This window comes from Elgaria multicarinata, chromosome 8 (assembly GCF_023053635.1).
Source record: "Elgaria multicarinata webbii isolate HBS135686 ecotype San Diego chromosome 8, rElgMul1.1.pri, whole genome shotgun sequence".
Classification (NCBI taxonomy): domain Eukaryota; kingdom Metazoa; phylum Chordata; class Lepidosauria; order Squamata; family Anguidae; genus Elgaria; species Elgaria multicarinata.
Genome location: NC_086178.1, coordinates 98079173 through 98095083, shown reverse-complemented (window position 1 = coordinate 98095083; position 15911 = coordinate 98079173). Strand labels below are relative to the sequence as shown.

The window sequence follows — 15911 nt, the reverse complement described above, 5'->3', positions numbered from 1 at the left end:
AATGAATCACCAGCTACCCCAAACAGTCATGTGTAATAGAGGTGACCTATTACATAGTCCACATTTGTGAAGAAAATACTCACTATGAAGTAGTCAGGCATTATGTCCAATAGGGAGATATTTTTCTCCCTCTCCCATAATACTAGAACTTCATGGTCATCCCATGAAGCTGATTGGTGGGAGATTCTGGACAGATAAAAGGAAGTGCTTCTTCAGACAGTACATAACAAAACTATGGAATTCGCTGCCACAAGGTGTAGTAATGGCCACCAATTTGGATGGCTTTAAAAGGGGGGTAGACAAATTCCTGGAGGAGAAGGCTATCAATGCCTACTAGCCTTGATGGTTACATGCAACCTCCAGTATCAGAGGAAGTATGTCTATGTAGATCAGTTGCTTTGGGACATGGGCGGGAGGGTGCTGTGGCACTCAAGACCGGCTTGTGGGTTTCCTCTAGGCAGCAGTTTGGCCACTGTGTGAACAGAATCCTGGACTACACGAAATCTTGGTCTGATAGCCAGTGTGGTGTAGTTGCTAAGGTGTTGGACTGGGAGTCGGGAGATCCAGGTTCTAGTCCCCACTTGGCCATGGAAACCCAATGGGTGTCTTTGGGCCAGTCACGGACTCTCAGCCCAACCTACCACACAGGGTTGTTATTGTGAGGATAACATGGAGAGGAGAAGGATTATGTACGCCGCCTTGGGCTCCTTGGAGGAAAAAAGGCGGGATATAAATGTAATAAAATAAATAAATAAATAAATAAATAAATATCTTCTAATGCATAAAAGCAGGGTGTGTTCTGCAGTGGAACAGCCCTGATTCTGTCAGCTCAACCGCATACACAATACATTCACTTTGATGAAGATATGCATTGGCTCTCAAATTTACACAAGAAAGCAAAATTACCTTGTTGCTAAGATTCACATTAGCATTTCTGGTGAGAAGCAGCGACACCATGTCTACGTGGCCCTCCTGGGAAGCGAGATGCACAGGAGCGATGCCCTGCCTGGTCACGGCATTCGCATCAGCACCGTATTCCAGCAACGTGGTTGCTATATCCATCTGGTTCTTCTTGGCAGCTATGTGCAGTGGTGTGTAACCATTCTGTTGACGCAAAAACATTTGGTTTATCGGCTCATTCATAAATAACTAGAAACACTAACTTTCCCTCTTGTCTGAGAACTACTCCTACAACCACAGCTTCGTAGACCTGACCTCAGGATTTCTCGCATAATATGCACACAGACACTAGGACACAAACTTTTCTTCTTTATTGCTTTTAAAATCTCATGTAAAAGAAAGGGACATAAATAAAAATACAAACATTTATTTCCTGGATATGGGAATACTCTACTTGATGAACCCCATAAATTACTTATTTGCTGATTTTTTTTTAAAAAAACAACAATTATGTGCTGCTTTTCCTTATAATTCCAGTCAGCTGAAGAAAATTAATGAAGAATCTGCCAGGATAGATATCCAATCCATTCGGAAAGAATACCTCTCTCATCTGCCTTCCTCTCCACCTCACCTTGTAAAGAGAATCTGATGGGAGGAAGCTGGCCCCATAAAAATACGGAGGCAGCAAAGATGACAAAAGCATGATCAACTTGGCTTCAAGAAGTAGTGGCTGGATGTGAGCGAGAAGGTAAGGACCACTGGTGATGTTAAGAGAAGGTGATGCAGACCTCTTGAGAAGGGTGGTGGGAGATCCCTCAAGACCACCTGTCAGAAACATATTGGAAGCACCCTCTTCCTTCTTCTGTAAAATAGCTGAACAGTCATATTGAGATGGAGGATAGGATCTCATGCTGTCTGGATTGTGTCCTAGAGAGCCACAATTTATCAACAGATTTACAAATGTACTCCTTGCCCTATGTTTGCAGAGCCCAAAGCTTGGGAGAGGCTTAACCTCCCTGATGGGGACTTGGAAGAGAAGGGGTGGTTTGTGAAGAGGGGAGAGAATAGGACCTATGAATGCTGGCCTCCCAAACTCCACAATTTCTCTTAAGAGGCTTTGGTGCTTTTTAAAAATGGTTTAAAATAACTACACCCTGCCTATTACTTGTAGAGATTCACAAGGCAGTGAGCAAATACAAATATCACAATAAAGCTGGAGATAGCAATCCTATGCTCCCCCCTCCGACAATGCCTGGGGGTAGGGTATAGGATAGTTAGAAATGCAGGGCGGCTGGACCACGCAGGCGAAGAATGCCTCCGCAGTCTTCCCGCCCTGCATTGGATAGTTGGTGGCCTCTGAGTTTGGAGGCTGCTGACCAGCCACATAAGATTGCACCTTTTATATATTGGCAGGAAAACAATCAATATCTCAGCACAGAAACTGTTTCGGGTTGAAGTTCTGGTTCTGGAAATTGGTTGTGGAGGCAAGAAGAAAAGCGGGGGCACGGGAAAGGTATGCGTATGCTGACCTGGGAAGGTTCAGAAGGGGAGATGCCCAGGGTAAATCAATGTCCATTTCAAAACAGGGATGGAAACCTCTTTCAACCTGAAGGCCAAATCCAATTTTGGAGAAGTGCTCAGGGGCCAAATTCCAGTGATGGGTGGGGCCAAAGGCAAAAAGGGGTGGGGCCAAAATACAACCCCCACCACCCCTTAGAAGAGGCATTTCAGCTTTTTAGAATGGGGGAAAAACTGCACCAAAGCTGAGAAACCACCAAACGATCTGTGATCAAGGGAGAAGGTGCAGTGTCAGGGGAAGAGTGCATGCCCATCTGAGTAACTCTGGAGAGCCAATTGTGTCTCCAGGAGGGCTGGATTTGGCCCCCAGGCCTGAGGTTCCTCACCCCCTCTTTGAAAACAATCAAGACTATTGTGGCATCTTAATGGCGAAGGCATTTCTTATGGGACAAGGTTATTATGACATAAGCTTCGTGTGTATTGTATGGCTCTCAAGCATATGAAGAAACCGGTGTGTGACTGTTAGATCTATGGTTTCTTAATGGCATTTTTGTAATATCATTCTAAGGGATCAAGGGAAAAGAAAATATTGTGCAGGAGGACAGAGACAGAGAGGGAAGTTCCTGAGGTTCCTTGTTTTACTCAGTCAAAGGAAACAATTTTAGGATGAGCAGTGGTACATTTACTTATTCAGCCCAAATGTCTAACAGGAGTAGGAAATCATTTGCAATCAGCATATAATCTTTTAGCTGACTGCACAACATGCAGCCTAAGGCAGTTGGGGAGGCTTCTATCATTTCCAGTTTTGACGCTCAGTTTGGTTCATTTTTGCGGCTTGCTTACCAAACCGTTTTAGGAAGCCCCTTGGCAGGCACCAAAACGCCAAAGTAGCAGCTGCTAATCAATTTGGGCAGAGACGAGTGAATCAAGTGACCTGATCTATAATTTTGGGTTCTTTTTCAAGCCTGTAATTTTATCATTTTGGGTTTCAGAGAGCCGCTAGCTCTGGGAGCGAATGTAGCCCCTGCTCCTATGGGAGCAGGCGTGCTCTTCGTCAACTTAGTTCCTTTCAACATTAAACTAGGTCAGCATCCTGCCCCTACAAAAAGAGAGTACTTAAGTTGTTGTATTATTTCATATCATTGCACTGCCATGCTAAAGATTTGGAAGTTAGCCCGATGTATCTCCCGAGGCATAGCAAAGACATATTTCCCATACAACGAGGCCCTGCTGATGATGCTTCAAGCTTTCTGCATGAATTTGACTTGCCTTTCCTTTTCAATACATAATGTGTGACCCACAGCTTATACTGTGATTTCCCTCTATGATCTCTTTCGTCTCTACTCATGCAAAATGATCTGACAACTATGCATTTAATCATCCACTGGAAGGAAATTCAAAGGGTTTGTGCATCTTTTTGTCCCCTTGACAAAGTCTTAAAATACATCTTTGGAAAAGGAGAGTCTGTTGTCGGAGATGAAGAATATATACCATTTTCGACATCATGGTATCTGAACATATTTCAGATACTGAACATCCCTCCAAGCTATTTTATTTCAAGATCGATGAAGAAACAAGTACAGTTTGATTTTTTTTTAATAACTCCATAATTAGTAAAGGAGCTTTGCCTTCTGTCCTAGTCTGGGTGGGGATAACATGTGGCTTGTGGGTGATTGATATTTATTCTGAGCAAAGGCAGCCCACAAACTTCATCGCAGAAGGACCCATAGTGACTTGCCAAAGGCTACCCACTGTTCCAGACTTGAATATGGATTTGGATATGGGTATCTCATGTTCCATCCCAACATTCTACCCACTGTACTTCTGTAGTCCTCTGTATCTTCAGGGTCTTAACATTGGCTCACTATGGTCACCTGGATTAAAATCAAAGTTTTGGAGCCTAATGAGCTTCTAAAATTGCTTACGTCCTGCACACCTAAGGCATTGATATATCAATGGAAGTACCGTCTCATTGGGTATTTTTGTGACTATTCCTACAACAAAGCCAGCTGTCTATCCTCACCCAATGAGGACATGGGGGAAATCCCCAATGTTGGGGGGCACCAAATTTGCCACTGGCCCTGATCTTCCCCACCACATTCATGAAAGATCAAGATTTAAACCTTTTGTCTGAAAAGGATTTTTCTAGCAAAGTATCGGCCACAAAACACCATTTTAGTGAGTTTTTTTAAAAACAAAACAAAACACAACGCATATATGTTATCTTTTTGATTAAAATAATACCATCTGCTCTAGGACCTTTTGATTGATCAGACTAAGAGTAGAATTCTATCCCCAATTATCTAGGTGAAAACACCATCAAACACTTCTAATTAAGCATACTAAGGAGTGCATTGTTAAATTATATAAAAAAAGATAAATGCTGGGAGTGGGGGCACTCATGTAGACCCAGGCTCTAATGATCACTTTCTGGTGAGCTGGTCTTTTTTAAAACGTTGCTTGCGCACGTTACACCATGTACAAAAGTCTTTAATTGCATTTTGACAGGTTTGCTCTGAAATGCAATGTGTTGAGGGCATTTTCTGCTACGATGTTTCAGTTTCCAGGCAATCCACATACATGATATGATTCCACATAAGATGATGGTGAAAGAGACAAACAATCATGCAAGGGTCTTACCTGGGTTTTTTTTCCTGCTTAATTTCCCTTTCCCTCGACATAGGGATTAAGGATAAAGAATAGATAGCAAAGCAGCCTGTTCAAGTTACGTTTTGCCCTCAGGTAGGAAGGCAGGGAGCAGAAGAGATCAGGAATGAGGCCTTGGGTTTTCACATTCCCTTGATACTTCACCTCTGCTCCTCACCTTGCAGGGAGGAATGAATTAATGAGTTGGGGAGATCCAGTGTCTTTTAGAACGTGGGATGTCCCTGATGCTGTGAGATCCAACCCTAAGGAACAGCTTCCAATTCAGGATCAGGACTAAGGCTCCCTCTAATTCTCCTCCTCCTCTTCCTACCCACATTCATATAGACCATCTAGACTACTAATGGACACAGGTCGCCTGGACATACTAGTTACTGTGGCGAAGAGAATGACGTTTTTGTTTGTCTGTATTAATTGTATTCAGCCAGTCCTGTCTGTTAGAAAACAGCATCTCTCAGCTTATCTTCTGCCAGCATTCTCATAGGTTCTTAGACTTCAATGTCTCTCCCTCTCTGTGTCATTATTATAAACGACAAAGATACAATTGTATGTATTCTGGAAATAATGGTGCCAGATCAGCTTGATCTTATCTTGGTCACTTAAATCCTTTCATCTGATTCCCAGGACTCCCAATCATGTTAATGTAAGGTCCTTTTATCAAAGGAGACACAGGAAGGTCCTGTTTGTTTAAGTACTACAAAAAGTTATAGATGTCCCCTGGAACACCTGAAAAAGCCCACAGTGACACCATGTCTGGGTAATACCATTCCCTAATCTCAGGCCAGCTGTCCCCAACCTGGTGCCTTCCAGATGTTTTGGGAGTTCAACTCCCATCAGCATGGCCAATGGTCAGGACTGCTGGGAGTTGTAGTCTAAAACATCTGGAGGGTGACGGGTTGGGGAAGGCTGCTGTAGAAGTTTTCTTGGGCATACTTATTTCACCAAGCTTTCAGGTTAATTTGGTTGTGGCAGTTTTATGGAAGTTTTACTTATACTGTGAGCTGATTTTGTTGGGCTGAATGGAAGATAGGTACATAATGGGGATACCAATTTTCCTCTCCTTGTCAGAAAGTTTTAGGTAAGACTCTTGAGCGGAGCCAGTAGGATCCAACAGCAACGTGTCAAAAGGAAGGAAGGTGGGACAGATGCAGTGGTATGGTTGCACAAAAGCCAATTGTGGGTCCTTTAGCCTACAGAGCAAAGCACCGGTACCTTTGCAGCGGCGTGAGGTGAGGCTCCCTGGTCCAAGAGCAGAAGTGCCACTTTCTGATTATCGTAATGTGCCGCGACATGCAGTGGAGTTAAACCACTCTAAAAATACGTGCAGAACAAACAGGCATTGTTAGAAAACCACTTTACATAAAAACTTGGGAGAATCAGGTTAAACTGTGGTAACAACTAAGGTTTTGAAATGATAAAAACAAAAACAACTACAACAACTACAACGTACAACATAAAAGTCTTTGTGTGGCAGGTGAATGCTCTCCCTCACAGACATTAAGAGGCAGACCTTGCCTAATTTAAGTAATAATAAACATCACCGTTATCTCTGCCCTGCCAAACGTGTTCATTCACATGTTGGAGTTCGTTCACACGTTTCTTAAGAGTTACATTACCCCTTTGGTTACAAGGTACAACCCTTCCTGGACTTGAATCACTTTGGAATGCAGATGGGGGCAGGGGGAACAGGGCAGAAGTTGTATGTTTGAATGTTCCCCCACATCAAAATCTCCCTGTACATTTGAAACGAGCCGTTCAAACACAATGGTTCTAGTCTGGCCTTCTCTAGGACCTGCTTGTTTTCTGTGTGCAGGAAGTATTTTTAAGGTGGGAAAAGCATTCAATCGTGCAATTAACAATAACCCCACCCCACCCCAAATATTGATATTCGGAAGTTGTACAGTCCAGGAAAGATTGTATTGAACCCTAGTTAAACGAAGTTAAATCTGACTTAAATAATTCTGATTTCATGTAAACATTGTGGTCAAGCCCTAGTAAACTATCCTATCTGCACAATAACATCATCGCAGGTGTAGCTTCTAGCACGAAGTGGGCAAGGCTGACCCAGAGCACAATATTATATGATGGCCTGGATGGATAAAGAAGTGCAAGCATCCATGAAAAAAGCACCACCCTTCCTCAGAGGAAATCCGGGACTGGTTTTACAAGAGCCCAGAAACATGTGCAAATAACCAAGAGGTGTCTGTTGCTGCTAGTACTGTTGGCTGGGGTTGGCTAATGATGGCAAGTTCCAGGCAGAGTATAAGTGGCTCTTGTCTGTCTTACCTTTCCAGCAGCATCTGGAGATGCGTTCTTCTGAAGCAAGAGGTTGGCTACTTCAATTTTGCCATACTTAGCTGCCACATGGAGAGGAGTAAATCCTTTCTGTAAGAGAGGCATTTTCATCAACACTAACACCCAAGGCCTTTTTTTTTGCAGGACACTGGTAATAGCAATAGGTTGCTTAGACACGCAGCTGACCTATGCCACATAGATATTGGCAGGGGCGTTTGTATGTGGCGGTTCTGTGAATGGACAACACAGAAAACCCAAGAATCAAAGCTTTAGTTTAATCAAAGTAATACATTCTTGAAAGTGTGGGGGGAATTCCTAGTGAAATCTGAAAAGCCAGAGTTGTTGTTGAATAACATTCAGTGCCCTGGATAACTCCTTGTCCCTCTCTATGACTCACAAAATTAATGTAAATTATGCAAGAGAGTAAAAAGACAGAATAATTTATACAAAATGAGAGAGCAGTCACATGTACTTAATTCACATGATTACACTATTTGCAGAATCCAGTTTTTTTAGCATAGAATCTGGGTTACCCTCAAGGGCAGAATATTTATTTATTTTAAAGTCAAGACTACAAACAGCCTTGATCCCAGAGCCATGACAATGGTCTAACATCTCATGAACCCGTTCCATAATTTATTTATTCAGCTGAAGTGTTTATAGGCTGCCTTTTAGGACATGGCCCTTACAAGGAAGAGTACAACAATGGTATGAAATACATTAAGGTTCATTTAGACCATAAGAATGCAGTACTGTAAGGCATGGTGGGCAGAAGGTAGATCTCCAGATGTTTGGGCCTTAAACTCCCAGAAGCCCCTGCCAGCATGGCCAATGTTAAGGAATGCTGAGAGTTGACACCCAAATCATCTGGAGATCTACTTTTGCTTCACCCCTGCTGTAAAGAATCAACAGCATAAAACACTGTTAAAGAAAGACAGTCTAGGAAAGATGAGTTTTCATGACATACTTGAAGGGCTGCACTGCAGAGAGCCATGCATAGTCCCATAAGAAGGGAATTCCACAGTCCCAAGGCCACCACTGAGAAGGCCTTTTCTCTTGTGCCTGCCAGCCTAACATCTTACTGTCAGACACATGAAAAGGGCCTCCATTATTGATCTTAACAAATCGGCAGGATCATACAGGTGCAGGTGGTCCTTTAGGTAGCCTTGCCTCACATCTGAAGTTAAGCTACTATTGAGGCGAGGGCTTTTAAGCTCACAGGATGGGAGGCTGTCTAAGAACCAGGGATGCCTGAGGAACTCAATCTTGGTGAATTCCGACACAAGCACAGTCTAATGAACTTAGACATACACCGACTTTTGCACCTCCCGAAAGTTCTGAAGCAGGTCTCAGCTCAGCAAATGTATCAAAATACCTGAGCAGTGTTTGTCATGTCATCTGATCCCGGGCAACATAGATTATTTAATCCATGGTGGCATATTTAAATTGTGGCGCATGCTGGGCATGTGAAGGGCATGATTTCCATAATCACCATCCAGACACAGATTGTCGTGTTGCCTGAACCCGGGGGGGCGGGGGGCATGGTTCATTGGAGGGGGAAATAACACTCCAATCTACAACAGCCCACATGGCACGCACCACAATTTAAAATAAGCCACACTGGCTTATTTTGATCATGTGAACTAGGCCATTCTATACAACATGCAGAATGAGGTGGTAGAATTCTGGCCTGTACCATTTCATATTACAAGGGGGGACATATTTCTGAATGCTCCCCCAAAATAAAAAGTTCACTGGATATAGTAAATTAATACACTGGAGAGAAGCTCAGCAGAGCACTTTCGAAGATGTGCTAGTTTACTACATGCAGGGAGCTTTTAAAGTGGGGAAACATTTAAAAACAAGGCATGCCCCTCACACACACACCTGCAATTTCAAGTGGTACAGTCCAGAATTCTACCTCCTCAGTTTATCACCTCATTCTGCATAATCTGTTTGCTGGGTTGGTTACCATTATTTTTGGTGCTTCTTTGTATTTTATGCTACAGTTCAGTCCTTCATTTGGAACTAATTATACTCACTGAGAGGGACTTTCTGTATTCCATACTTATTTTTAAAATGTTTTCCACGTGCCTTCCTTGTCTCACCTTAAGTTTCCTTACCTTGGTAGTTATACTTAAGGATGCACCGTGGTCCAAAAGAACCGATGCAACATCTTCATGTCCTTCTCGTGCTGAAAGGTGCAATGGTGTATACCCCGAAGTTGTGGCAGCATTTGGGGAAGCTCCTTGCTGCAGCAGCTGCTGCACTATGTCGGCTTTGCCCAATCGTGCGGAGATGTGCAGTGGTGTTTGGTCATCCTAAACATGAAGGAGAAAGGGTCAGAGTCAGAGGATTCTACACTTGTGAATGAATGTTGCAAGCAAAATGCCTGTTATTCTGACCAGCTGGAGCATGTGCAGGGAGGACCTGTATGCTGCAGTGACCCTATGTGAAATGCAATGTGCTTCTTTGTTATATCAAGAACTACTCTGTTCCAAGGAATTCAGTAGGAGATTTTTTAAAATTAAGTCCCATCCATTACAACCCCCTATCTGTATTTTATTTCCAACATGTTAGGTATGTGTAGGTAACTGTGTCATATTAACTCCTCCTCCTCCTCCTCCTCCTCCTCCTCCAATTGAGACTTTCAGGGCAGCCCAATATATGTAAATGACCCAATCCTTGAACCCTGTTTCCAAGGCAGAAGGGAGTGGTGATATAGATACGCAGGCCAAGTTTGCCTAGATTCCTGAGGCCATTTTGAAGATGAGGTTGTGAAGAATGTTGTATCCATGGTCCCAAGCAGGACTCACCACCACATAGATGCTTGGGCCGGGCGGTTTGGAGCCAGAGCTAAATTTCACACAATGCCCCCGACATAGTCCTGCTTTGAGGAATTGTGAGAAATTAAAATGGTGGCTCCAAGCTACCCGAAACTGATTGCAGTGTTACTGCCACTGCCTGCTACACAACCCTGCTAGGTCCAACTAACACAGGCGGCAGAGGAGGAGAAAGTCCATCAAAGGACACTGCTGAGGAGGGGGCCCTTAAATGTGGAGACAGCCTTACTGATTCTGGTGGGGAGACCATTTCCTTTATCTTTAACTCATAATCCCCCTCAAGGCCCCTTACTTTCCTGTAAGCACCTGCCTCCAAAAACAGAGGGAGCATTTGGAGGTGACTCAGTGACAGTAGAACATGCAGCTTCCAGTTCATGATTCTGTGTCTTTAAATTCCTGCCAGTCCAGAGCTGAGGGGTGGAGCTTACTTGTCTACTTGTGCTATAATGGTTGTCAGAGCAACGCCTGTTTTTAAGGGGTTCCACCCTTAAAAGCAGCCTAGAAAGAACTTCATATAGATAGGTTTTAGACAGAAGCTCTCCCAGCTCTTGCAGAGACTGACTTCAGCCTCCACTGTTGTCAGCTTTCCACCGTCAGTTCACTTCGGGTCCATATCCACACACAACCCGCCCCTTCAGGCCTTACCCCAGGGCTCAAGAGGCTGACAACCCAACCAGAACATGATTGTAGGGTTCACTAAGGTCTTACTATAGTCAGGCAACAGTAAATCATGGATGGTTCTACTGAAGCTAACCTGTCTGAGCAAACCCATCCCTTACCCCCCACCACCACCACCACACACCATGGAGTATAAGGCACATCAAGTCACTTGTAATGCAGATCAAGTAGCGAAATAATCAGCTTACCTTGGCTTTAGCTTCTACCTGAGCTCCATTCTGAACTAAGTATCGAACAACTTCTGATTGGCCAGCTCTTGCGGCCATGTGGAGTGCTGTCTCGCCCCTCTATGAATGGAAAATATTGTCGATTAAGGTGCTTAAAAGAAAAGAAAAATCCCTTCCCCCAAAAGTAAGAAGCAGCAATAAATATTTGTCAAAAAACCATCAAAGCTTCTGGTCAGAAACAATCACTGCATGAATATGTTTAAGGCGTTGTCTGGGAGCAGAACACAGAAACCCAATCAGTATTTGACCTTTAGCTCTGGCCTACAGAAAGTAATTTATTCCAGCATCGATTTCCTAACTATTAAGGCACATGAGTGTTATGTTCTTTGTCTAAGGGGGGGAAATGTTCTTTTAAAAATATGGCACTGCACTCACAGCATTAACAGAACATTGCATTAAATAATCATTCACTGCTGGTCAAGGATTTGTAATTATTCCAAGCTTTTATGTATTCAGATATGCTCATTTCCCTTCAGTTTGGTTCTCTGCTATCGTACTCTAATGACGCTGGTGTCTGTTGATACCAGGCAAGCACATTCAGCTGGACAAATCAAAATAAATCAATAATAATAAAAAGAGCTGCTATTAAAAATGGGCAGAGCCAGGGAAACTGCAAGAACAGAAATAGCTTTGCTTTGAAAGAGTGAAGCTGCTTTCTAGACCTTTTGCAACCCAGTAAATCGTTAAAAGAAAACACTGTTTATAGCCCAGATGGTGCTGCTTGCGTCTATAATTTAAAATGGTTTTTATAGGTAATACTCTATTGTAGCAATGCCTTCTGCCTCTTACTCATTCTAACTTTGCAAAGGATAGACAGCGCCAACCATAGTAAAAACTGCTACTGTGTGTATTTTCTGAAGCCCAGTTATTCCAGCTTGTCACAAATGCCTCAAAAACAGCTTCGTTTTCAAAACACCTTTCCACAAAGCCTTTGGGAACACCGAGGCACTCTAGCGTGGCTGTGGCAAACACAGGCAATATGTCCTGAAAATCTGCTGGAATTTGTCAGCAGTATCAACAGGGCCTACCTCAAAATGGAAGAAGCCTCTGGTCTTCTGGGGTTATGTGGCACTCAAGGAGTCGAGCGCACTTCTAAAAAATGAGGGGCATGGAGTAATAATAAATGAGCGCTTCCTCTTTCCAGTGCAAAAGAACATAAAACAAGTTGGGGTAAGAATTGAGAGGACAAGAAACTCTCTAAGGAGCCCTTAAGCACTCTTCCTAACACAACGGGAGGGAATGTAAGGCTTTCACTTCACAGTGCCTGTAGAATAAGCACATTTGCAATTATGTGTTGGATCCAAATGTTATACAGCCATACAGAGGCTGACCAAAACATGTATCATATAAGCATTCAGGTCAGTGAGGCAGGCCATCTGATGATAAGAAAACGTGGCTGCTCCTAAGGGGTAGTACTATTTAGAAACTAGGGTGACCATATGAAAAGGAAGACAGGGCTCCTGTATCTTTAACAGTTGCGTAGAAAAGGGAATTTCAGCAGGTGTCATTTGTATATTTGGAGAACCTGGTGAAATACCCTCTTCATCACAACAGTTAAAGCTGCAGGTGTCCTGCCCTCTTTTAAATCTGTTCACTCTAGTATAGCTCCTGCACTTTAACTGTTGTGATGAAGAGGGAATTTCACCAGGTTCCCCATATATACAAATGACACCTGCAGAAATTCCCTTTTCTATGCAATTGTTAAAGATACAGGAGCCCTGTCCTCCTTTTCATATGGTCACCCTATAGAAACCATTCCTGATGTTGCCTCTGTGATCCATGTAACATCCAGATTAGCCCTCTTACAGAGCCCGTTTCAGTTCTGTGGCCTGTACAATAAGTAGGATGCTCTTTTCACCAGACCAATGGTTAGTAGCAGCAGAAACAGGACTGAAGTACAGTCACTTCCTAAAATATGAAGGTTGCTCCTAAACGTCCAGGCTTGTCTAGATTGCAGCTTCCCAAGCTCTCCAGTGGCACAGGACCAGGAAGTCTCCCTTGCTCCTTGGATATCCTCAGTGCAGAAACAAATAGCCCGCATAAGCATGGTGTGCATGCGCTGCACATCAGGGTTTCTCCTTTGCTGTTAATGGAAGATCAGCTTTGGTGCTCACCACATTAGTTGTGTTGGGCGAAGCTCCGTGATGCATCAGCTGTGAAACGATATTTACATGTCCCATGAAGGCAGCAACATGGATGGGAGTCAGACCAGACTGGAAAATAGGAAGCGGGGGATGGGTGTGTGTGGAGAGAAAGAAGAGAAATCACTATGGCTTGAGTTAGTAGCATAATATGAGCTAGGGTAAAATGGAGCTGCCTGAAACCCTGACAGCAGCCCCGTTCAGATAACCTTAATGCATTCCATTAACCATTTTGTGGTTAAGCAGCATAGTTTAGCGTGTTGTCTGAACGGGGCCAGTGAAGGTCGGTAGGGTTGTGAGTTGGGTTACAAACTCTGTACTTGGGGGCTGTCAAAGCAGACCTGCCCAGAGCAAAGCTTCTTATTACAATGATTACAAAATACCCCAACGGCATTTTCACAGCGTATTTTATACTGAAGTTTCACCTTGTGTGCTGAAAGAACCTATATAAGCCAACCATCTAGGGCTTACCTACAGTTTTTTCAGGGATATGTGTATTGCATGATTCCATGTGTGGTGCGTGGCAGGTGGGAAGCACAATACTGGGCACAGGATTCAGCTTCCCAAGAATCAGTTTTCTTTCATTTTTTTCAAAGCAACGTTTTGGCTGTACAGCAGCAGAAACAGATTCAAAAGTGTGCGGTGAAGGAGTGTGGCTGCTGCATAAGATATCCGGTGGTCCAGGGGTTGGAGTTTCAGTGACTCATATCCCTCCCTGGCCTTCCCATGACTAGAAGACTAAATCATGCAGACATGAACAACAAGCTGCTAATTTGCTCAATTTGCATAAATGTATATTGCTCTCATTGTTCTTGACCATTGGCAATGCCTGGAAACTGGAAAGCCATGGGTTCCTCACTTCTGCCTTAAAGCAAGGGAGCGTAGTTAGGCCTTGCTGCAAAGATAGCACATAGTAGTGGCTTTAACCCTATATTCCATGAAATCCTGGGCTTCCTTGGACGATTATTGGGGATTCCCCAATAACTGTTCCCTGCAATACTTGACTGCTATAGCCTGAAATAGTTGTGTCGCCACAATAGTCGATGCTTTTAATTTGCATTTTTATTTTTTATTCACGTCATAATTTATACACTGATTATATTTTATTATATTATTCTGTTCTTTGTGAGCTGCCTCTAGTATTTTAATGGATGCAAATATTTAAAGTAAATAAACATAGCTCACCTGCCATTTCCCCAACCATACACATCTCCAGGGAGAAACAGTGTGTTAGAATCTTGGGGGTACTATCAGTTCTCCGCACAGGATGATAGCAAAGTCTAAAAGGCCAAAGAGTCCCTATTTCCACAAACAACCCAGGGTTAACAAACCATGGGTTGTTTGTGAGTGCACACATATTAGTGAATAGCTGAATCCCACCTACTTGCCCGCTTCTGCTTGGGTGTTATTGTCATGTCGAAACCTGGAACTCTGGGTTCTTTCCTGGTTAAACAATCCAGAGGTAACCCAACAATCACCCATGGTTTGTTGTTGGATTAACTCTAGGTTGTTTAATCCATAAACAAACCAGAGTTTCTGAGTTTGCACATTACAAAACATTCAAGGAATGGGGCATTCCTGGTTTGCTAACTGAAAGTGAAAACAACCACCACATGGGAGGCAGCACGTTCATTGCTTTGCTTGTACCCAACAATTCCTGGGTTAAACAACCCAGGAATTGCAGCCTGATGTATGAGCTGGGTCTTAGTGTTGATATAAGTGCACTGTAGAATCGTCTGTAATGTTCTGGGATTCCGTGGCAGATATGTGTGCGCAGGTCTCAATACATAAGGAGGTGAGTAAAGGATTCTCTGAAAGCAGGAAGTTTTGTTCTTGTTTTAAATTATCACACAGAAAAAGTAAACCGAACCAAAGGAAAAGAGTGCTCAGCTTCAATTTAGGCCCATCTCCTGCTGTTCTCTGCTCCTCCATTCAACAGACTGAAAGTTGCTTGTTTACGGAAAACATGACAGTATGTGCAATTAAGGATGCCTTACCTCAGTGACAGCTTGGATAGATGCTCCATGTCTCAGCAAAAGTTCCATCACTTTAATTCTGTTCTTTTTGCAGGCAATGTGGAGAGGTGTGAAACCATTCTGCAAAATGGAGGGAAGATTTTCAAAGACCCCCGAAACAACGTTACTGATAAGCTTCTCTGGATCATCTTCACTACACCAGCTATATCCACTTGTGGTATTCTGTAGCTGCTAACTTTTACTTCTTGTCAAAAAAAGTTTACTTTCCCAGATGAAACACTTATAATGAGTAAGCTTTGTGGGGGAGGGGGACTGAATATTTGCACATCCAGTGCAGTGCAAAGCTAAGCTGCCATTCCGCCGTAAGTGAAACAGCGAAAAGAAGCAAGAAAACAAGCTGTCCTGCACATCAAAGGCCCATACGTTCCTGCTCACAGCATTTGCTTGGATGCTGATGACAACCTGTATACATATCAAAGCAGAAGCTTATTTTAAAAGCAGCTGACAGAATTGGGCCTCCAATCTGATCAACAAAAGCTACCTACCCAACAGGAGTATAGAATACCATATGCTTTCATAACATACGGTTGGAACAACTGCCTCTTCTAGTTGAGTGAAAGCAGACAGTTCACTTCATTGTCATCTCTTTAGTCTCTTTTCTCTTTGCAG

At 43.2% G+C, this 15911-nt stretch overlaps 1 protein-coding gene across 9 annotated transcripts in view; it reads right to left on the bottom strand.

Annotated features, from left to right (window-relative positions):
- The window catches only part of ANK3 (ankyrin 3), a 264099-nt gene that overhangs the window by 111390 nt on the left and 136798 nt on the right, over positions 1-15911 (bottom strand). For 7 of the 9 annotated variants that reach the window (XM_063133078.1, XM_063133081.1, XM_063133086.1 and 4 more), the window contains 7 exons: positions 15264-15362; positions 13240-13338; positions 11087-11185; positions 9501-9698; positions 7369-7467; positions 6295-6393; positions 907-1104 (listed from right to left, as the gene is read on the bottom strand). In XM_063133078.1, coding sequence (XP_062989148.1) covers positions 907-1104; positions 6295-6393; positions 7369-7467; positions 9501-9698; positions 11087-11185; positions 13240-13338; positions 15264-15362 — 891 coding nt within the window. The remainder of the gene's footprint in view (positions 1-906; positions 1105-6294; positions 6394-7368; positions 7468-9500; positions 9699-11086; positions 11186-13239; positions 13339-15263; positions 15363-15911) is intronic. The other 2 variants (XM_063133084.1, XM_063133085.1) reach the window with 1 other exon arrangement.